At 38.6% G+C, this 23,840-nt stretch overlaps 1 protein-coding gene across 1 annotated transcript in view; it reads left to right on the top strand.

Annotated features, from left to right (window-relative positions):
- The first annotated feature begins 3,547 nt into the window (after window positions 1-3,547).
- LOC135220049 (uncharacterized) overlaps window positions 3,548-23,840 on the top strand; it is a 43,877-nt gene continuing 23,584 nt past the window's right edge. The window contains exons 1-3 of the mRNA XM_064257378.1: window positions 3,548-4,602; window positions 5,105-5,340; window positions 13,562-13,807. Of these exons, the coding sequence (XP_064113448.1) occupies window positions 3,553-4,602; window positions 5,105-5,340; window positions 13,562-13,807 (1,532 nt within the window). The 5' untranslated portion in view covers window positions 3,548-3,552. The remainder of the gene's footprint in view (window positions 4,603-5,104; window positions 5,341-13,561; window positions 13,808-23,840) is intronic.

The following is a 23,840-nucleotide window of genomic DNA, read 5'->3' as shown; positions in this document are numbered from 1 at the left end:
CGACGGCGAAGAGGGTTAGCGAAATTCAAGTCATAAGCAAGCATATTGGGTTCAAGGATCATAGTGCAGTTTGTTCCTTAAGTCCTACGTTCTTAGCAAAGAACGAGAACCCTTCCAACCCTTGGCCGAGGACGTTCGAGATCAAAGGGTTGTCGGAGCTAGTGGGACCTGAAGCTGAGAGAGTCCTGTGTCCTGTCAGGGCTCTCAAGTTTTATTTGCAGAGAACCAGAGCATGCAGAGGTTCTTCGGAGAACTTGTGGTGCTCTGTGAAAAAACCAGATCTTCCGATGTCGAAGAATGCACTGCCGTTCTTCTTAAGAAGTACGGTTAAGGAAGCCCATGAAAAGTGTAGTGAAAGTGACATGGAGCTTCTGAAAGTGAAAGCCCACGAGTTGAGGGCTATTGCTACTTCGGTGGCTTTTCACAAAAATATGGCAATCAAAGATATTTTGGGCGCCACTTATTGGCGAAGCAATTCGGTGTTCGCTTCACACTACCTGCGGGAGGTGAAAGCAACATACGAAAATTGTTACTCGCTCGACCATACGTCGCTGCAGACACTGTTTTGGGGGCAGAGGTAGCGCTCATCCTATCCTTTAACGGTCTAGGGGAGTTTTTAACTTGTGTTATGGTTGTGGGGTTGACCGCCTGCGGCGGATCTCCCTTCCATTCAGCCTAGTCTATGTGGGATACTTTTGGTAGGCTACGCCAGGTGGTTTTGGTTTTACTTCGTTGCCCTCATTTGTATGGTCAATGGTCTAGTCACGTCGTGGTCTCGCCCCTGTTGACAGATCATCTGGAGTGCACCAGCTTTATAGGTCTCTACCTTGCTGGCAACTCTAGTAGCACAAGCAGACTTATGCGGCAGTAACCACGAAGTCAGCTATGCTAACAGGTAAGGAATCAAGATATCAATTATCTGCATATATAGTTTCCTAAAATCTTCTATTCTGTCTACTCCCACCACCAAAGGTGGGATTCAGCTATATATATATCTGACAGGTAAGTTTCATGAACAAAATGATATTGTAATGATACAATTAAGTTTGTTCATACTTACCTGGCAGATATATATAATCAAGTACCCACCCACCTCCCCTCAGGAGACAGTGGAAATAAAAATTATGAATAGAAAATGGGAATGATTCCTGATACCCGCCTCCCAGCGGCGGGAATGGGTACTAACCACCTGACTCCCACTGCTGTGTCGTAAGTGTTTAAATTTCTGTCGGATTCGGAAAAATACAGTGCTTATATATAGCTGCCAGTAATTATGAACAAACTTAATTGTATCATTACAATATCATATTTTACACAAAATACATGCTCCCGACACCATCTATTAGCTAAAGATATAACTTAATCTAGTTCACAACAAGGCTTATATAAGTCATATTTCAACTTAAGAACACTTCCTATAACAAAAAATAACCTTGTCTCATATAAATAGAGTTTCTAGAGATTAATTTACTCTAAATAAAAGCAAGAAAATTCCTCTTAATTGAGTTAAATGTAGCGAAATAATCTCACCTCCGTTCTCAGCTGATTTTTCCAAACCAAAACATAGATTGCTTTGTTTGTATTTTATAATACATATTATAGTAATATGAGACTACATGTAGTTTTATTGGATACAGTGAAGTAATGCATATCTTTAAGGGGGCCGGCCGGAACCCCTATATATGGGGGTATAGGGCGAAAAATGCAAATTCATGAAAAAATTCATGGAGCTTCATATGGCAATTGAGAATATGTATACGAAATATTTCGTCAAAATTCCTCTTACTTTCGTAGTTACAGGGTATGCAAATCAGTGAGAATGGTTACCAACCTATGGGTCAAAGGTGCAAATATGTAAAGTCACTTTTGGCTACTCTGGTTCTTCCAACAGGACATCATTGTACATCTAGATAGAATGCATTGTAATTGTGTTATGGGTTTGCATTCAGTAATTAGCTTTATGTTGTAAAAACTTAATTTGAATTTGTTTTATAGCAAACATGTGAAATATTGTGTATGCCTGTAAATGAGTCAGCATCAAATAAAGGGAGGATCATATTTTCTCCATTTGCTTCTCTATAATTATGTCTTAAAATGGCATTACTAAACAGAGTATTGTATACAATTTTATTATTTAATCTACTAGATTTAAAGAATCAAGAGGTGATGAAAAGTTCAGTAATACTATGATATGTAGTTTTATTAGCACACTGCCAAGTACAAAATGCTGGAATTTTCTGTAGTATTGGGTCCTACATGAGTTAATGCTATTCTTTTGTCTTCATAGGAAATTCAGTTATTTTTACTTAGAAATTTAAGATTATTAAAGCATAAATACTGTTTATGGTAAAACACTTGCATAATACATGAAATTAGCTGGTAAACAGTTGTGATTTACTTTAGAATTTCAGAGTTCTTGTTTAAAGAGAGAGTGAATGACTAGAACTTTTCTAGGCAATTTCAAATAAAAAATAAAAATTGACCATATTAGTACACTACAATATTAATTTTAGAATTTCTCTCTCTCTCTCTCTCTGCTTAATCTCTCTCTCTCGCTCTCTCTCTCTCCTACTCTTCCCCTAAGCGCCACCCCTCTTACTATCTCTCGGGTCGTTAGTACCATTGCACCCTAGTATCTCGTACATCCGATATATTAGATCCTCACTCAACTCCAGACAGGGGATCCCACGGTCCTTTCTGAAGGAAGGTAATCCTTCTCTCTCTCTCTCTCTCCTCTCTCTCTCTCTCTCCTGCGCTCTCTCTCTCTCTCCCCTCTCCTCTCATAGATATATATATATATTATTTATATATATAATATATATATATATATAGATATATATATTTATATATAATATATATAATACTATATGTATATATATATATAATAAATTATATTTATATATATTGAAGGTTGTTATATTACATATGGCATAAGATATCATCGGCTATAGTAGATTCACATCAACCGTGCATTTGATGTCTAGGCCCGTCCCTTATGACGCTCCTGATTGGCTGTTGATAAGCCAATCACAGGGCTGGAAACTCTGTCTTTTAAGAGATTCACATAGGCAGGATGTATGTCCCACCTCTCTGGCACTTACATCCTGCCTATGTGAACTCTCGAGAGAGACTTAAGAGTTTCCAGCCCTGTGATTAGCTTATCAACAGCTAATCAGGAGCGTTTTAAGGGACTGCCCTAGACATCAGATGCATGGTTGATGTGAATTGGTAGGCAATAGGCCAGCCTTGTCTAAAACTTCATGATTACCAAGTTTTTCATAGATGAGGTCAAACAACTCTCTCCCATTAGTTTCGATTGCTTTATTTTTTAATTCAAAGAATATACTGTGTCCCTTTTGTTCAGCAATAAGTTAGTTTAATACTTGTCTCTACTCCTGATGTTATTATTGACTGAAAGGGTAGTGGCATTGAGCAGTTTATTGTAGAATTTATTTTGTAAAATTATGCAAACTTTTTATTTACATAATTATTATAATTAATTTCTTAACATATTTCCTCTTTTTTCAGCCCCCAAGTAAAATATAAGTGTACATGAAACAAGCAGGGAACCTAGAGAAGGATGACTTGGAGCAAGTAAATCAAATTTCTGCTTCACTCCATAAGATAACCTCAAAAGACAAAGTCACACATTTGCCAAATAATTTTATTCACTTTGAGTTTGCTACTCCAAGAAGACAAGTCATTGTAGAGCTAAACTCAAAAGTTGAAAATTCAGGACTTCGATGTAGCTCTCTACTTGAACTTTTAAATTCATTGAGAGAAAGAAACTTACTTACTACTGATGGTGAAGATTTGATAAGTACCTTTGGAGATATTCCTTATGGACTAATAAGAATGAACAGTAAAAAGGATTTGGAGACTATATTCAATAGAAAATGTTATGAGGAAGTAAAGAAGTTTTCTTCAGTCTTATATCTAAATTCTCCAGCAGCATATGACATTGTAAAAGAAATATTTATGCTTCCAAATACTTCCGTTATCAAATCAAGGCTCCAAGTGGAAGATTTCTGGCCAGGTTTTACCAAAGAGGCTCTAACGGTTTTAAGCTGTCATGTTTGTAGAACTCCACAAGAAAAATTGTGCTGTGTGATGTTTGATTTTGTAAATGTGAAAAAGGAGTGTTCTTTGGAAGACAGTTTTGAAAATTGGATCGGACATGTTGACTTAGGTAGGGGACATAACCCTAGCCATGGAGATGGTATCCCATTAGCAAATGAAATCTTAATATTTACTGCAGTTGGTCTTGGAAGTGACTGGAAACTGCCATTTGGATATTTTTTGAGCAAAGGATTGTCTTCTGAGTTTCTGAAAAATCTTGTACTTGAAGCTATTTGTACTTTGGAGGAATATGGTCTGAATGTGAGGGCACTAGTGTGTGGTGGCTCCAGAAATTCTGTTAAATTGGCAAAGCTTCTTGGTTGCAGTGTTCGTCCAGATATATCTAATCAGATAATTACCACTTTCCCTCACCCTCATAATCAAGAAAAAAAAATTCATTTTATCTTTTCTGTTGGTCATACTCTTCCTCTTTTAAGAAATCTTCTCGCTGATAAAGGAACCCTTCAGAGTTCTGTGTATGGGGTAAGTTGTTTCATTACTGATGTGAAGTGGTGGAAGAAAGTACATGATTATGATACTCTGTACCATTTGTAATTCATGAATATAGAATAATCCTTGATACTTATTGCTTTGTTAATAAGCATTGTGTTTTGAAAGGCATGTTGATTCAGTAGCCAGATTTGTTTTCAAATTCACATACCAGTAGGAAATTATTTATTTATATTTTCATTTAGTTATATAACAATAAATTTATACTTGTGCTATATGTATAAGATCATTTACATTCATTCAGGTTAGTGTGATATTACATTTGTGTTGATGGTGTTGAAGTGATTGTGTAAGGCTACTGCAATGGATTCAGTTTATGATTTAAAAAAACATATACTTCATAAGTAGAAGTGATAACTGTTGAAGCAGTTTTGTTTTGAAATTATCATTTTAGGGCTCAAGCTTAGGATATTTGGAACTTTTATTTCTCAGATCTTCAAAATATTAACCTTTATTTTGTTTATTCTCAACACAGGAAATTAAGTGGAAGCTGATAAAACAGCTGACTTGTCCTTCAAACATAGTGGAGCTAGATTCATCCACTGGGAGCCAAAATCACATAAAATTTTATAATCTTGTAAAAATAATAAAGAAGTGTGGCTCAGTATTTAACTCTACAGTTGTAGCAGCTTTACTGCTTGCTGATACTTTGAAGTTTAAGAATTTTGCTAATCACCGAAATACTTCAAATTTTATTGCAGATGTTAAACGGTAAGTTTTTGATAGAATGCGTTTGCATATTCCTGTTAGTATGATAAATTTTCTCTTTTCTTAAAGAAAGTCTTATACTGTACAACTGTTACACATATCATTTATTCAGAATATTTAATATTATTAAGAAATGAGTTATATTCAGTGTAGTGCTATTTGATGTCGTATGATCAATGTCCTCTTTGCAAAGAAAAACAAAATACAGATAATTTGCAGGTTCCCTCCAGTAAATCTGATTCCTTGAAAAAAATACCTTCATATTTGTAACTGAAGAGCTGTAATAGGAAAGTGCTGTTAAGATTTTGTGAACCCTCATTCGTTCATCACAAGCCCAGTAGCTATATAGAGCCTTCCAATCATAGTCTAAATTACACTTGCATACATGTATTCTTATCTCACGTAGATAGAAGCAGCAGATAATGGAAAACTGAGTCTTTTTTGTATACAAGTGCACCTTTGATCCATCTCCACTAATTTGCATGTCTGTGTCCCCAACTTTGCTTTAGCAGTTTGGGAAGTCTACTTTATTTATATTGATTTATTTTGGTTCTTCCTCATTGATTTCTGTTATCATCACAGTCTAATTGTTTTTTTTATACCTTTCTTATGAAAAGTGTTTTAATAATCAGTGTTTATTTGCCAGTGTAAGACATGTTTTCATAAAAAAAAATGAAAGGAAAATTTTTGGTTGGTCTTATAAGGGAAAGGTTGTATTATAAAGGAAAGGTTGTATCAATTGAGGGTTTTTTCATAAATTCTGGAGAGGAAGCAACCCCATGGGGGTAGTGAACACAATTCCAGTTGTTTATACTGGCACCTCTTTCTGGTGACAATGCCCTCACATTGTACCTATTGGCAATCAGGGAAGTGATAGACAGATAACCATGATTTTATAGTCATCTTTCTGGTTCTTAAGGAGATGAGGGGTTGGCCCTCAGTCATCGATTTCAGCTTATTGAAAGAATTCCCTCAGCATACCCCCTTCAAGATGTGGATAGTGGGGCAGTGATGCAGTCTACCAGGAAGGGTGACATCTTGGTATCCTTTTGATATCCAGGATGCATACCTCCACATCCCAGTACATATTGTGATCATTAATTAAGTACTTTCTCTCGCTCTGGAAAATGTTATTCCAGTTCTGTGCTTTGTCAGCCTAGTGACAGCTTTGCACATTTTTACCAGGATTTTGACATCATTGGTAGCCTGGACACATTGGTTTGACTTCACACTAAACTATTTGGGTGACTATTCGGGTGACTTAGCATGTTTGAAATAAGTGTCTGAACTAAATCTTTCCTGGTGTCAAGAAGTAAAATAAGTTTGTGCTTATGAAACATGAAACTTTATTTTAAATTTTAATATTTTATTTAGTATATTTATTATACTGCCTACATGGTCTTTTGTTTTAATTAGATTTTACTCTTTTGTTGTTTATACATTGCAAGTTACTTTATTCTTTTTTTATTTGGAATGAATCTCACCTATTTTTAAAGTTGACTTTTAACTTTTGTATAAGTGACTTACCCAGTATTTACATAGCTTTAGTCTTCCATATACAGCAGCCAAAGTTCAAACTTCACGGGAAGCGCTTCGATTGTTCAGTGTAGGTACACAGTGCCGCCCCCTAACAGCAGTATGTTAGGAATGACGGGCTAATCACGTCATTCTGTTTTCTGCTGCATTTGACTAAACATCAAGTGCATACAGCAGCTTGTTCTTGCTTTCTGGTTTTATCACCGGATTTTGATAGTGCTATACAACCACTGGAATGCATATTTCATAGCCTTTGAGCAAGAGGAGTCTTGTTTTTTGTTTATTTCTTATTGCTTTAATTCAGATTATCATCAAGCCAGCTACTTGCAGTCACTGGAAATAGTTTTGTCTTAAAAATAATTCTCAGATGTGAGACCATCCGTTTATGCCAAAACTTTTGCATATTTTTTATTTACTGGGCTTGCGCTACTTGCAAGTCGTTGGTTAATAATTGCCTCAAAGTATTTTTTATGTTACATCATTCCTTTAGGCCAAACATTTTCTTTTAGGATTTGTTTACCGGCCAAAGGCTATTTGCAAGCCACCGATAAATAATTACTTTAAAGTATTTCTCGAATGTTGCACCATCCCTTTAAGCCAAAACTTTTGCATTTATGATTTGCTTATTGGGCTTAGACTATGTGCAAGTCACCAGTTAATAGTTACCTTAAGAGTAATTCATGGTAAATATAATTACCTTAAAGTAATTCGTGAATGAATGTTTTCAATTATGTCAAAATATTTTTTGTTCACCGTGCCTTGGATACTCATCACTTTCTTTAGCAGAGAACTGAAAAGTGTTGTGGGTTGAAACGTAGTGAGGAGAGAATGGTGTTTAATGTGTGGCTGCTTGGGGCCTTAGGTGAATATGTTCTCACCAGGCAAGTATCAACTACCAGATTTCCTTCAGCAGTACTTATGAACATTATAGAGAAGGCTCACCTGGCCTTGGCGTATGGTGGTATTTTCCTGGTGTCACACTATCGTGAATGTTCCACATCTTAACTCCTAGCCTCCAGCTTGCTTGGAGACGAGTGCAGGCCACTCGAGTCCACTAGTGGGGCGCGTAGTCGGTTACTGGATTCGATTACACTTTGAATTCCAAATAAAGTTCTAGTAATGATTTCTTTTGAGTAATTGGTTATTTGTAAATTATATTTGTTTTATTCTTTTATCAATAATTAGAGAATAAAATCACTAATTAGAGAATAAAAGCACATTGTTCTACAATATTATAGCCTGATTTGCTTTGATACTTTTATGCAAAAACTTCTTTTTTATATAAGTTTATCTTTTATTTTAGAAGGTGCATGTACATTTATGTTATCTTAAAATACATACATGTCTGAATATATGCAATGCTAATGTTATCCAAACATTTTATGCATGTTTCTATGCCTAGATGCCAGAATTTCCTGTAAAAGAGATAGTAGTTAGTAACTGATTATTTTCATGCTAATGTTATCCAAACATTTTATGCATGTTTCTATGCCTAGATGCCAGAATTTCCTGTAAAGATATATAAAGTAGTTAGTAACTGATTATTTTCATGAAAGTAATCAGTAACTGAGATTACCAATAAATCAGTGAGGTGCCCACCTCCTGCCTCTTGCCTGCTGTCTTCCACACCTGGCTCCAATTTTCTCCTTCTACTAGCCCTCCTATCTTGTGGAGGCAGTGGCTACTCATCCCTCGATGCTCCTAGACAAAGGTCGCTGTCCTGCTCCCCCACACTTGGAAGAAGAAATAACAGAGATCCAAGGGAGATCAGGGGCTTTGCATACGGGTAGTCAGCCCCCTAAGTGGAATTTGTTGCATCCCAGGTATCAACAGACAGCCACTGGTAAGGTGTCTTACTGTATGTGTGGTGGAGGAGGTTGCTATCTGGCCCCTCAGATCACCACTCTTCTCCCAGGCGTTCACCACCAAGTGCGCTGATTTGCTAGCTTCACCTGTACTCTCCTCCCCCATTCTGTCAGTCACTCGCCACCTAAAGTGAGTCACTCAGCACCGGGGGTAGAGCATTTGGTAGCAACTGTGTATTCTCCTAAGATGTCTGGTTTGGAGGATTTATCTTGAGCTCCACTTAATCACCTTCACAATCTAATGGGTTTTTCTTAAAAAGGTGGAGATACCACCTTGTTGTCTGACGAAGAGGGAGTGGATCAGGACTCAGCTCCTGCATCTGTGTATTTGAGCCTTCTCAAGTACATACTTTTTGTCCTACTGCTCATTAGGATATTACCAATTCTCCTGATGGGTGCCAGATGTTGGTGCCTAGGTGCTTGGACCTTCTCTCGTATCAGGCGTTTTTTTTTTGTCAAGCACCAGTCTCCATCCAGGCACTTGGTGCCATCTGAGGTGCCACACCCAAAAAGCGAGAGCTTTGATGTTCTTTTGATACTTAAGGGATGATAGTTACTCAGAAGTCAGACCTCTTGTTTTCACCCCTCTATGAGTTGCATTTGTTCCCTCAAGACACTATGAAGGAGGTTCTGTCTGCCATTCAGAAGAAATTGACACATGACTTGATAGCTCAGTCAACAAAGTGTCCACAGACAACTTCTGTTGCTCCTGCCAAGGTTTTTCACCTCGGCAACAGCCCTTTTGAGGAGGAAAGTCATATCTTAAAGAGAGACCCCATTCCAACCTTCGGCCCTCTTTGAAATTCTTTAAGAAGTCTTCCACCAAGACTTCCTCCAAGTGAGTCTCCAATCCTCTGCACTCCTGTTGGGGCCAGACTGCACCTATTTTGGAAGGAATGGAGTCGAAGGGGGCCAGAACCTTGGGTGGTGCAGGTTCTTCAAAGAGGCTACCCCATACCTTTCAAGGAAAGAACCACCTTTCCAAGTCTCCCAATACCTTGGTGACTTACTCTGCATGATCAGAGAGGGTTTTGGATCTAGCAGAAGCACAATCTCTGATCAGGAAAGTTCAAGGTCCCATCCAAGACCTGGATCCTTCTTTCTCCTTTAGATTGTTATGGTCTTCCTTGACTTCCAGGAGCACTTGACATCTCAATTTCCTACGTACCTGACACCTAGCTAGTGTCAGCCAGCTCCTGAGTTCCCAACTTGCCTGCATTCAGCTCCTCATTCACCAGCCACAGCTTGCTGCCAGTTCATGCTCCAAGTATCCGCCAGCTTCCAAACGCCAAGCTAACCTGGCACCCAGCTCTCTGGCTGCAAATCATACTCTTGAGTGTCTGCCAGCTTCTGAGTCCCTAACTCACTTAGCACCTAGCTTGTGTTTCCACCAGGTGGTGTTGGAATGTTTACGTTCTTGTTGGAATTCTTCAGGCTGTGTCTTTGTACAGTGTGAATTGGGTTCGGTAATAATTTTGAATATTTCTGGCTGATTTTCTCCTCTATGGTATTGTGTTTGTTATCTATTTTTGTACTATGCCATCTACAGAAAGCAGAGATGAAAACATTAGGAACAAGTTTGTGTAAACTGAGTGTTTCACTTGTTCATGATGGCCACATGGTAGTTTAGATGTTTAGGAAAGATTATGGTTTTCTTCTCATTGTAGAGAAGATAAGGAGTGATCTGATGAGAGGATGAATAATTTTCTGAAGTATCAGAAGGCATGAGAGGCTGATAGATTATGTAGATAAAATCATTAAGGCAGGCCATAAGCCTACTCAGCCTTTCCTTTTCCTTCTGGTGTTGCCTAATAGGTTAATTCCTCTCTCACTCCTGATCTGCCTTATGCTTCCTTTGTGGTTCAGGAGAAAAATTATAGGCAATTAAGAAATATTCTTCTTATATTGGTTAGAAATTTGACTGTGTATTAGAGTGAAGATTGGTTTCCACCAGGAGAGAGAAGGTGTCAAAGCCTTGGTGTCTGCAACTGTTGGTCTTCTCTGTAGACAGGGAACCATGCTTGCATTTAAAGACTCATATATCATAGTGATGTGTGTGGACTGGTGAAGTTATGTAGGGATTATAGATACTGTATTTACTTCAGTAGTTTGGCAGCCATTCATCAATTCTTTTCTTGTTAATCATTAACTTTCCTTGTAGTGTCACCTCTTTTGCCTTGAACTCATCAGATGTTGACAGCTGTTCCATTTGTACTAGCAGCCCTTCCTCTTCTGCTTCTTATTTATTAAGATTAAGCTGTCCTTGTGATAGAATGGGCTCTTGCTTCTCGGCAATCACTTTGTAAATTATCGTGCACTTGGCCCCGGCTGTTGTCCATGTTCCGTGGTGATGTCATGCAAGGATTATCTACCTTTTCCTACACAGTTATATCTCCCCCAGATGTTTGGTACTTACTACCAGCATGTACTTGTCACCAGCATTCTGTGACATTGCTGGAACTCTCTGTTATGCCTCCTGGCTTTTATCATTGATTATATATCAGTTTAGTTAGTGTTGTTTTATTTTTATTTTTGTATTGGGGAAATGTGGGCATTGTTCATTGTATGAGAAACATATGTTTGATTTTATAAAATGTCTTAAGAATGTATTGAAGTTGTGTTGTGACGCCATAGATGGTGGTGGCGTGGTGTAAAAATGTAAACAAACAAGAGTAGAAGCAACCGGGAGACTTATGGTTGATGTTGTCTGTGAGAGATTTCTCCTCTTTCGATATTTGTGGGTTGAAAGTCTGGTTGTTTTGTTGTTCATAGTCTCAAGCTGGATATACTGGGGCTAAGGAATGTGAACAAGTGAGTAGATTGTATGATTGTTGCATATAGGAAAGAATAAACCAGGAAAAAATTCAAGTGGTAGCAAAGCGTGGTGGCTTAAAGATGGATGGGTCAGTGAACGATGGGAGATAAGATAGAGAAGGGATTGTCCAAAATTTAGCGGGATACAGGGCAAGTATAAAGGATGGAGAGGACACGTCGAAGATTGGCTTGTGGTGTGTGGAGAAGTGAAATATCTGGGGATAGAGATAAGAATGAGCTTAAAAAGGAAAGCCTTTGAAGTAGTAGGGAATATAGATGAACTTAAGGGTAAAGAGTGTTCAAAGATAATCCTATCCAAACTAGATGAATTTTATCAAAAGAAACGCCAACAGAGAATTACAGAGAAATGAAGAAATATTTTAAAATAGGAAGAGAAAAATTCGAGTAAAAAGATTAGAGATTTTCTAATTAGGTATGAAAAGGTAGAGTCAGAGAGTAACAGAGCAATGGGAAAAGCATGCTTGAAGGAGAAGCTAAGGATTTTCATGTACGTATTAGAACAAGCAAATCTCACAGAAAATAAAAAAACAAATGGTATTAGCAGCTTGTGGTCAAGCAAAGTTGGAATATAAAGCAATGTCACAAATAATGAAAAGAAAATTTGAGGTATTAGGGACTAAAGAGGAAGGGGGATGGTGGGGGTCATAAGGCAACGCAGATTCTTGGAGAGAGAGTAAAAACCAGAGATATTGGGGAAAATGGAACTGAGGTATGGGTAAAAGAAATCATATAAATGAAAGGAAGTAACATTATGTGCAATATGCAAATCGGAATGGCATTTGGCTAGTGATTGTCCTCAGAATTTTCAAAATAAGATGAATACAGTAGCTAGACAAGGAGAAGAAAATAAGCAGAAATCAGGAATGGGCAAAAAGAAGAAAAAGTTTATGTAGAAGTTAGCAAAATAGAGGAATAAGATTGGGAAGAGGTTGATGCAATTTTAGACACGTAAATCGACAGTTTGTGTGGAATTGTGACTAGCAAGACAGGGTCTAATAAAGTATTTAATTTTGGTGAGCCAAAAGGAATATGTAATGGAAAAACCAGTGACATTGAAGAACAAAGTTTTATTTAAAGACAAATGTTGCAGGGTGTTGTACCGTGATTAATAGGTAAGAAAACCATGAGTAAAATGGGTATAACCATAAATTTGAAAGAAAATTGCATTATAATAGAAGTATTAGGGGAAAGGGAAGTGAAGAGAAAGACAAACAGGGTCACTTAAGAATACCAATTTTGAGGAGGAAGAGGAATGTGGAAGAATTATTACTGGAGGGTTGGAGGGGAAAGAATCTGAGGGAAATTGAAGGTGCAATGACGAAGTTACATCTTCAGTTTGGTTACAGAAGGGAAGATAAAATATGGAAGCTTTGAACACTTGTAAGTTTTGTCTGTTTTGGACTGTCAGTTTTGGGCTTTTGACTCGGGCACAGGAGTCACTAGTACTCTGTGAGATAGAGACCTTTTCCCTGTAAGGATCCTCTAACAGGGTTCAATGTCTGGCAACAGTACTTACCAGTAAGGATCACACAACAGGCAAGAATGTTAGAAGAAGCTTCTACTCTCATTCAATGTGATAGTCAGCGAACTTTAACAGTAGATAAGATTCATTCCAATATGAAAATTATGATAAAATGAATTTTTTGGATACTTACCAACTGTTATTAAAGTGGAAACCTTCCCACCTCCCCACATCTTAGTGCGTGATGAGGAAGAATTCTGTCAAAAACGTAAACATTCCTATACCACCTGGTGGGAAACAGGTTGATTACAGAGAGTCCTAGTGGGTTAGTCAAGCATTATTTGTTTTTCTATTTTAGATGTTGATTGCACCAAATGGTGCAAAGATACAAGCTAACTTTAAACAGTAAGTAAGTATCCTCCAAATAATTTTATCATAAAAATTTTCATAATTCACTTATGTCCTTAAAAGTCTTTTGGCTTTCTTTTATTGAAGTCTGTTTATGAAGAGAATTTACTGTTTTCAGAACATTTGACTTGCTAAATGCAAGAAATCCTATTTCTTCAGAAGACAGACCTCCTATTCATTGGACTACCTTGCAGGAACAAGTGGAGTCTCTGTTGAATCTAACTGACAGATTACTTGATCTTGAATTGACATCAGGAAGGCGGGTTGTTGAAGATTGTCGATGGATGTCAGTTGCTTTACTTGCTTTTTACTCTGAAAGTGTTTCCCAGTTAGCTTCGGAATTGTTGAAAGAAAAGATAATTTTGTAAGTATATTCTGTTCTCTCCCTTGCTGCAGCACCATAATTGACTGCAATTAATAAGATGTTTTGTGTCTGTGAAAAGCAGTTAATACTCTCTTCTCATGTCTGTTTACTCTCAGTTTCTCCTTTGTTGAAGTAGTGTAGTTGAAGCTCACTTGAAATCAGTATTCTGCCACACAATATGTTGTCCATCTTTGTTTTGAAATTTTTATTTTAATAAGTAAAGATACTGAATTAAGCAACTCACTGAGTTTTGAAAGGAAATGGAATTCGAAGAAAAGTATCCAAGTTTTAAAATTTTGGTTAATAACCAAACAAATTCTGTTCTTTTGCAAGTGTCTTTAGTGCCAGCTTAGACAAAGAGTACAAGCCATGAACTTCCATCAGAAAATAAAACATAAAGTAGTTATGGCTAGTTACAGAAAACACCTTTTTCCTAGGATAGACTTACTTCTTAGCTCCTGTGCCTTTTTTTATGTCTATGTAAACTCCTTTTGTACAGATACCTTTGCAAAGCTGTTTATTTCTTGTTCCTTTCTGTATCCTCCTGGGAAAAATATCACATTCTATCCCATGATTGCTGTAGCATTGTGTATTGCCTAGAATTTTTTATATAAGTAGCTTATCAAGTAATTATGTAGCTATAAGTTCCACTTTTACGGCAGCTTGTGAATATTTTTCTAGCCTGATCTTTGCTATATGCAACAATCATGTAATCGACCCACCTGTTCACGTTCCTCAGCCCTGTATAATCCAGCTTAAGACTTCAACTAACAGTGCAGCCAGACTTACAACCCACAAATTTACACATTATGGAGAGCTCTCATAGATACCACCAGAACAACCATGGGCCTCCCAATTCATCTCTTTCTGTTTGCATTTGCCCCCCCACACTGCCGCCGTCTTGTGCTCTATGATGTAACTTTCCTGTAAGATAGCAACACAACACAACCCAGCTTCAATACAATCTTAAGACAACTTATAGAATTAAACATATATTTTTATACATTAGATAATGCCCACATTTTACCAATGCAGAAAATAAGAATAAAATGATACTGACTAAACTGATATATAAAATCACACTTACCAATTTCTCCCTCCCCTCCAACCTCTTCCTATCACAATCCCCTCTAATCTTCTTTATTCTCCAATTCTTTACCCTCTACATAATTTCTAATGTTTTCCCCTGAAACTCCTGTTTTAGTAATATATCAGCTATTTGATCTGTTCCTTTTATCCAACTCACCTTCTTTCTTTCCTCAGATTCTATTGTTTCTCTTATTGCTGCAATATCTATATTTAATCTCTTACTACAAATCCCCGTACTTAATTTATTGCAGTTTTACTATCAGTATTAACCAATTTACTCCTTCATACTATTTCTTCCCACAAATGTTTGAAAATAATATCAATCCTATGGGCCTCCCCCACTCAGCTTCTGCTTCAATGGTAGATTTTGTCTACTCTCTTGGATTTTCTGGACTTCCACCATTATTGGGACTTCCCCTCTTACCTTCTATCAAGGATATCATATAACTCAATTGAGTATGGCCACCTATATTCCCAAATGAAGCATCTGCATTAGGCTTCCCAATAAATCTTTTCTTCTTCAAGCTCACTTGTTATAACTTTTCTTAGTTTTCCCCACAGTTTTTGTAAGTTTTTTCATATCTTGAGTCGTTCCTTCTTTAAAAACTTCACTTAATTCACTAACATCGTATGATTTTTGTACATGGAACTTACCCAGCAGACATATACTTAGCTATAGACTCCCGTCGTCCCCCGACAGAAATTCGAATTTCGCGGCACACGCTGCAGGTAGGTCAGGTGATCTACCGCCCCTGCCGCTGGGTGGCAGGATAGGAACGATTACCGTTCTAGAACTGTAAGTTTACTTGTGAACGAAGGTTCTGGAGTGGGAGGTGAGACCTTCCGGACTCACCAGTGGTAGCTTACACACTCCCCCTGAAACCCCCCCCAAGAGGCGGCGCGAGCGCTAAACCACGCCCCCTTGGGCGGTGCTATCATAGAACGGCAGGGGTTGAAATCTGCAAAGTAGTCACATTTTTTGAGTTGTTAAAGCACAAAAACTAACACAGAAGTGGTTGAGCTTACCTTAGGCTGTTCAAGTTATGAAGAAATTACTGTGAAGGTGCAAATTTGTTGAACACAAAGGTCTTTTACTAGTAAGGTCAATCTTCTTGTGCTGTTTCGGTTGAAATAAATAATGAAAGATTGCAGTTAGTTTGTTTTCTCTGGAATAATAGTGATTGTATGTATGTATTCTTGTATATATAACCTACTCTGTTGGATTATGAAGTTTGTTAGAATATCCTCTCCTAGTTACATGGTCTCCTCGGCTCCCGGGGGAAGGGTTGGAGGGTGACCCAGACCTTGAGTCCGGAAGGTCTCACCTCCCACTCCAGAACCTTCGTTCACAAGTAAACTTACAGTTCTGGAGAGGGAGGCTTCAACCTTCCGGACTCACCAGTGGTAGCTAGGCCGATGCTTCTTCCAGGGCTTGGAAGATGAAGTCCAGCGACCACAGCATCGAAAGCACCCTGTAAGCCGAGGGAGACATAGTAAAGAGCTGAAGACAGAGTCGCTTCTCCAATTCATTCTGGACATGATTTCTTGTAAAGATATACCATTGTATAGCAGTCTTGATGAAGCTTGACCCCTTATAGAGTGGAAATTAGTTGACTGTTAGTTGCATTTGGGTCGGCTCTGAAAATGCACTCCCTAAAAAGTTGTCTCATTTTTTGAAAGACATTATCTTGAAGTGTTCATCTAGCCATATGTGTTTCTGTCTATGTTTCTTTCCCTACAGACTTTGTTTGTGTATTCCAAATAGAAGTTCAATTGTCTGACTGGACATATTTTTGGTCTGTTAGGAAGCTTTCTAAAGCTGATCTCTATTGGTGTGTAGTTGTTCTTTTGGTTTTTGGCCATGAAGGAAGGGTGGTTCCGTAGGACAATGTGTTCTGGGGTGAAGGTGCTCCTGGAAATGCAGAGATTGTTAAATTGATTTGCTCTTAAAGGGCAAGCTAAGGCTACTAGAAATAAGGTTTTCTGTGTCAGTAGTAAGGTAGAGTTATCCCCTCTTGTGGGTGTTGAGAAACGAAATTACTTTGTCTAGATCCCAGCCAGGGAACTGGTGAGTGTTGCTCGGCTTTCCTTCTATTCACCCCGATATCATTGCTTTGACATATTTGTCTTCTGCAAGACAGTAACCTGGGAAATATCCTGACAATATAGGACCTAAAGCTGCTCTGTAGCTCTTCAGGGTATTGTAAGCCAGTCCCTTGTCTATAAGGTGATTGAAAAATAAAATAATTGCTAACAGGGGGATTTGTTGTCGCTTCCATACTCCTTATGAATGAAACTTTTAAAAATATTATACAGGTTTTCATACTTGTGCATGGAGCTGTCCCTCAAGGGCTGATAGCAATTTTTGGTGCAAACCTCAGGAGAAAGACATTTGGGAGCTGGTCCTTTAAATTTTGAAGGCGATCAAAGTTGATTGGAGCTTTGCTGAGGGTGAGATACAGTCCTTGAGAACTATCTGGTAGTCTTCTATCTTCACAGTATATAGTTTGTGCTGCTTCGAAACTGACCTCACTAATGGAATCCATGGTTCTGTCCCCTGCGATATGGTACAGAAAGCATGTTATTATTGCATTCTTTATAGATTTTAAAAGCTACTTTGTGTAGTAAGAATCCTGGTGGAAAGGCATAGAGAGGTGTTGGTCCCTTCCAGCTAATCGTAAGTGCATTATTGCTGATGGCTTTTTTGGTTTGGAAGAGATGAACAAAACTTTTTGCACTTAGTATTGAGCCCATTTGAGAACAGATCTATTTCCGGGTTGAAATTGAAGTCGGTGCAGATTAAGGAGAATAGACTGTCCACTGAGGCAAGTTTCTGTGTGGATTGAACCCAGGTCTCTGGAAAGTGAGTCTGCAATGGTGTTACTTACTCCCCTGATCCATCTGGAATTTATCTGTATGTTATGATCCTTCATGTTACTTAGTATTTTTCCTGACAAGTTCATGAGCTACCTTGTTTCTGATACTACCCTGCTTCCTTAGCCAACAATTTGTAACCTTTGAATCTACATGAATTAAGACTACTTTGTTTGTATAACCTTGTAGTGAAGTGTTCCATAGAATAGAAGCACGCTAATAACTCTCTTACATTAATGTGAAGGGAGGATCTTCAGTGTCCAAGTTCCATTTATTGAGAGTATTTACCGCTATTACTAATAATGCTCCTCCCCAACCCTGGTTGGAAGCATCTGTGAAAAGTTCTGCATCTATTTGTGGTTTTGGAATGTTAACCTCTCTGTACATTTGTCTCAGTTCCCCATGGCTTTAGGTATTTTTTTTTGAAGGAGTGTGGAATGATTTTGGTACCCCTGGAAATTTTAAAAAATAATAACTGTGGTAATCTTTGGTTGGAAAAGATATTTTTAAGATGGAATCTTCCCCAGCTTGTATAGGAAGCACTGAAATTTAAGGCTCCAATTAACATCTGATAGGAGTGAAGGTCAGATTTAACAGAGTTGGAGAAAGCTTTGGCCAATTTGATACACTTCTCTATCGTTTTTCTGAATGGGATTCATAGTTTTCTTAATCATATTGTAACGCACTCCTAAAAATTCAATTCTTTGAGCCGGTTCAATTGTAGATTTTTTAAAAGAGATATTCCATCCTAAGTCTGACAATATCCTAATGACTAACTGAATGTGATTTTTACATTTTAACCTAATCTTTTGCTAATATGAGAATGTCATCAAGATAGTTGAATATTAAGATGTTGTATGTAGTTCTAATATACTTGATCACCGTGTACATTATCTTTGAAAATATATAAGGAGCTGTCTTTAGTCCAAAGGGTACCACAGTCCATTTGAACTTCCTTTTACCTAGCTTGAAGGTTAGAAATTTCTGACTACTTGTATGTAATGGAATGTGCCAATAAGCATCTTTTAAATCTAGTTTGCAGGCCAAGAGTTTAGATGTAGATAGGGAAATATTGTATTGGCCTTAAGCATGGTAAGGAAGGTTTTCTTATCATGGTGTTAAGCACCTTCATATCAAAGATTAGTCTTACTGTTCCATCTGGTTTTAATTTATAAAATATGTGGTTGGAAAAGTAAAAGGAAGTTCTGGGGATCTGCTCTATGACTCCTAGTTTTAGCAGTCTGTCACATTTCTCTTTCCAATATTTCCCGCTTGTTAGTTGAATAAAAAAATCTATCTTTTTACCTACCCTTTTAATGATCTCTGGGCTAGTTTATTATTAAATGGAATTCTCACCCCTTCATTGATAATTCTACAAGCAAAAGAGGCATTAGGAAGCTTTCTCCAAATATCAATGTTCATTAGTAATGACTTACCTATCCTACTCGCGGTGGGGCTCTGAGAGTAGTTATTCATTTTGGGTTTGAGTCCAAAGGCAAGGTCTCGGTTGACTTCTATCCTTATTTATAGCATTAGGCCCAATGTCATGGGGTGAATCTGGTGCAGAGCAAAGCTCATTATTAACTGGTGCGGAGCAAAGCTCATATTAATTGGTACGGAGCAAAGCTCATTATTAAACTGGTGCGGAGCAAAGCTCATTATCAAACTGGTGCGAGTGAACTCGTTATCAACTGGTGCCGAGAAAAAACTCATGTTCTGGTGCTGAGCAAAAACATCTTGGTCTGGCGCTGAGTGAAGCTTATTGTGCTCTGGTGCATAAGAAACTAGTGCTGAAAAAACCTCTCTTTGACCTGGTGTGGAGCAAGGCTCAATTTCTAGGATAGAGAATGATTTATTTTTATTTTTATTTTTATTTTTATTTTTATTTTCTTTTCTCTGGCTCCTGAACTATTCGCTTGTCCATTTTGGGACCTCCCCCCCCTGTACCCACCTCGCCTATTACCTCTACTAAGCGGCTGAGACTTGAATCTAAAGCTAGGGTTACCTTTGAGGAAACTGAACCTTCTTCCCTGAAATCTGCCCCCAAAGTTGAATTTCCTACCCTGAGTTTGCTGCCCCTCCTCTGAGGAGGGGGAACCCTTACGAAAGCAGGCAGCAATGGCTGTTTTTTGGTCCCCCCTTTCAGTTTAAATTCCCAAAACTTCCTTTAATGTCTGCTTTGATTATAAGATCTCTTATCTCTTCCTTGAGGTATCTAGGAAGTGCTCTACTTCTGAAATTCCTTATCAAATTTTGTATAAGGTCTATGCTCTTCCTTAGGGGACCAATAATAATCTTGGACAAGAACTCAATGTCATTTACTTTGGAGGGGTACACTATGTGTGCCAGTGCTGCATGCCCTTGAAAGGCAGAAATACTATTCTTAATATTTTCTATGTCATAGAAAAATTTCCTCTTGTGGGTGTCATCAAATATCTTACCTTCAGGCCAGAAATTCAACTTTGGAGTATTTATTAATTTAAAAAAGTCTGAAAACTCCTTATTTTGACTACTTACAAAGAATTTATCAATGTTATCACTATGGCCTTCACTGAAAGTTAATGCTACTAGTGAGTTATTCAATTGAATTTCCCTTCTTCTATGAAAAGATGGTTCAGCTTTGAAATTGGTGGAAATATATGAAGGAATGGGTTTATGGAAGGTAAGAAGGTTGAAATCTTCATAATCACTTTCATCTTCATTATTATAAAAGGAAAAGAGGTCTAAATTTGCACTTTCAGGTAATTCAGGTGATCGTCTCGAGCGTTTAGTAGGAGGGGGAGCCTCATTCTTCTTAGCAGGTGAACCACTTCTGCCGGAAAGTTGAATGTTTTTATATCAGTGATTTATTTACCAACCTTTAATTAAAGTGTTTTATTCAACAGGTATCGTAAATATGGACAGCAGCGGACCTAGAAGGCTGAAGTCAAGCAAAGGGGTTCACGACTCAAATAGCCCTCTTAGGTTAATTCAGGGCCTTATTAGTGACTATGTAAGGAATGTATCTGGTTATTATTAACATAATCCTAGACCTTGCTTCCTATGTAACCCTTTGCAGATCGCCCCCCAGGGCCTAGGCTAGCATCGATAGGTTTAAAATGAGAAACGTGAACTCGAACAGCCTAACTTACCTGTGGCCTAGCCTACTACCTATTAAGCTACGTGGTTTTGATGTGTCAAGCAAGCAATTTGTATTGTATCCTATTTTATTTAAGCTTGTTCTATATAAATTGGGGAGCATTTAGTTGGTTTTGTTTCTACCAGTTATCTTTCATGTAGTAAAGATCATGCACATGCTTTGCTTACGCTACTTACGCAGTTACGCTACGTTCGGAACTGGCTGCTCCAACCATTCAAAACAATAACAAACTTACGTATGTGGGCCGCCATTTGCATTTGTGACGTCATAAGTCTAACTCCGCTGCTTTCCATATGCCGGTTTCGTTGTAAACAGGAACAGAATTTAAAACCTTACCCTTTCTGAATAATTTTCATGAGAGTTTGATTCTGTTGGAGTAACATATTCACGTATCAGAATTTGAAGGCATTTCACTTCCTGCAGTCGATTGTGGACGTTTTTTGTTACGGTCTACATTCTCCTCTTCGCTGGAATCGTCACTCAGCCGATGACATCCACGTAGGAAAGAATTTGCCTCTTCATATTTTAGCAGTGGGCAGAGCGGGAGGGAAAAGAGAACCTTCTGTGCCGAAGTCAACTTCAAAAAATGTGACTACTTTGCCGAGTCAACCCCGCTCGTCTCTGATAGCACCGCCCAACAAGGGGGCGTGGTTTTTAGCGCTCGCGCCGGCCTCTTGGGGGGGTTTCAGGGGGAGTGTGTAAGCTACACTGGTGAGTCCGGAAGGTTGAAGCCTCCTCTCCGAACCAGATTTTCTCTGTCGCGGTAGTGCAACATACGTTGTTGCTACCTCCTGACTTGATTTTCGTTTTTTCATCGCCATCGACCTTCTGGGCTGTCTTTTGCAGGGAAGTACTGGGTCTTGGTTTGGCATACGCTTTTATTAACTTTTTAATGAATTTGGCTTCGAAATTTCGAAGAATATATTACGTGAAACTACCGAAATTTTTTCGGTAGACACTTTATATTTTTTTTTTGCAATAACAAGGGAAAATATTGATTTTTTTTTTTTCTTCACTAATACGTGTATAAGGGTGTTAGAACTTGATGAAGGAAATATAAGATCTAACTTTCCTACTTTAGGAAGTCAGAAAGCATATAACTAGATACGCTTCCTTTAGAAGCTTTAAGAGCTCTCGTAACTAACGAGCAGTTAGAGTATTGACAATTCTAGTAGTTTTTTTTGTTGCATCCTCATCACCTTCTTACTCCACAGAATCTACAAATTCATATGTGCAAATTTTGAAGATAAATGGATGGAGCTCAAAAGGCGAGCTCTAAAAAGGTAAGAAGTGAATATAGTGTTCCCAGTGCAGTGGAGGGTGCGTCTGATCGGCTCCGTAGCGCTTCCAGGCCTAGACCTCTTCCAAACTCCCAGACCCAGTGGAGGAGGAAAGTCGACAGCCGCAGGAAGGTTAGGGAGAACCCCTCACACCGGTCAGGCGTCCCCTCGGCAGGTTCTGTAGAACGTCCCAGACTGCCAAGGAATAGCCATTGATAAGGCATCCTTAAAAAAGTGCGTCTCTTCATCTTACATCCGAAAAGACGAAGAATGTATGTTTGGAGTGATCTAGCGCGTTCTCTGAAAACTAAGAGAACACTGAGCAAGAGCCAGCCGCTGCCAGCCAGGAAGCCGCGTTCCAGCAAGCTAGCGTGAGGTACGTTCCTATAGCCAGCAGCGAGGCGCGTTCCAGCTAACAGACTAGCGCGAGCCGCGTTCTAGAAAATTTTTCTTGGCGCAAGGCGCCTTCAAAGAGACGAAGCGCCAGCCTGGCGCAAATTGCGCCAGAAAAACAGACGGCTAGAGCAAGGAGCCTTACAGTAGAGTGGCAATCAGAACGATCCTTCCATTGAACGTTCCGGGCAAGAGGCTCTTTCTAAAAGGGGTCTAGTAGGCGCTCGGAACTGTCAGGGCGCACGGGGACCTTCCACGCAAGCGGAACGTTCCAGGAGCGAGTCTCCTTTCTAGCGTGCGGAACATTCCAGGCGCTAGGTGCAAGGATCCAGGCGCCAGAATATCCTTTCTCTATCTGCCTCGGCAGGGAAAGAAGGTAGTAGAGTATTCGCTGTATGAGAATACGATACGGCAAATCATAAGCACATACCGTAGTTACTTCTTTTGCTGAGCAACTCAATTACCAGTATCCTTCCAGGAATTTCCTAGGAAGGACTACGCTTAAAGGGATTGTTAAGACAACACCTACTTAGCTTCTGGATTTATCGAAGTCTTGTTTTGCTTAGATATGCATTATAAGAACTTCCTGAAGTTCGATAATAATGTTATAAGATTCCTTTATTAAATGGAGTAGCTGGCAACTCTGGAAGAGTAAGGCCAGTCGGCTAACGAGACTGCTATCGCTTAGACACCAACGCATTGAACGCAGTAGTCATGTAGGTGTCGTCATGACGTGGGCGGTAACATGTCTCTCTCCTGCGGGATGGAATGAATAACTGTGTCTCTCCCCTACAATCGTGGTTTTAGCCTCGGATTGAGGGGATAGTTAAGCAAACCATAAATAAAATATTGTCTGCCTTTTGCTAAGAAGCTTTCAATAAGAAAGATATTACATTTCAATGCTGTTTACGTAGGTAACATTTTTTAAAGGATTCTAACGCAGCGAAACTCTATATTGTATAATGCTCTCATGCTTACGAAAGCATGGCTTATTAGAGTACATGCTTAGTGAGAAGATGAATGTAGTAGAGAATTCACTTTAAGACTACGGTATGGTCAAGTCTACTGCACATACCGAGGTTAACTACAGACCTAGTATCCTTACAAAGGTTTTCCTAGATTATGCTGTTTACCCACAATGTGACAGTATATAAAGGATTCTAATACGGCAGCGCGCGATATATATAATTCTCTCATCCTTTCGAGAAACGCACACACCCTTTTTTAAATTCGGATATTGCTCAAGAGAAGTTGGGTG

Source organism: Macrobrachium nipponense, chromosome 1 (genome assembly GCF_015104395.2).
Source record: "Macrobrachium nipponense isolate FS-2020 chromosome 1, ASM1510439v2, whole genome shotgun sequence".
NCBI lineage: Eukaryota > Metazoa > Arthropoda > Malacostraca > Decapoda > Palaemonidae > Macrobrachium > Macrobrachium nipponense.
Note: the sequence above shows the minus strand (reverse complement) of the source record. Positions and strands in the feature narration are given on the sequence as shown.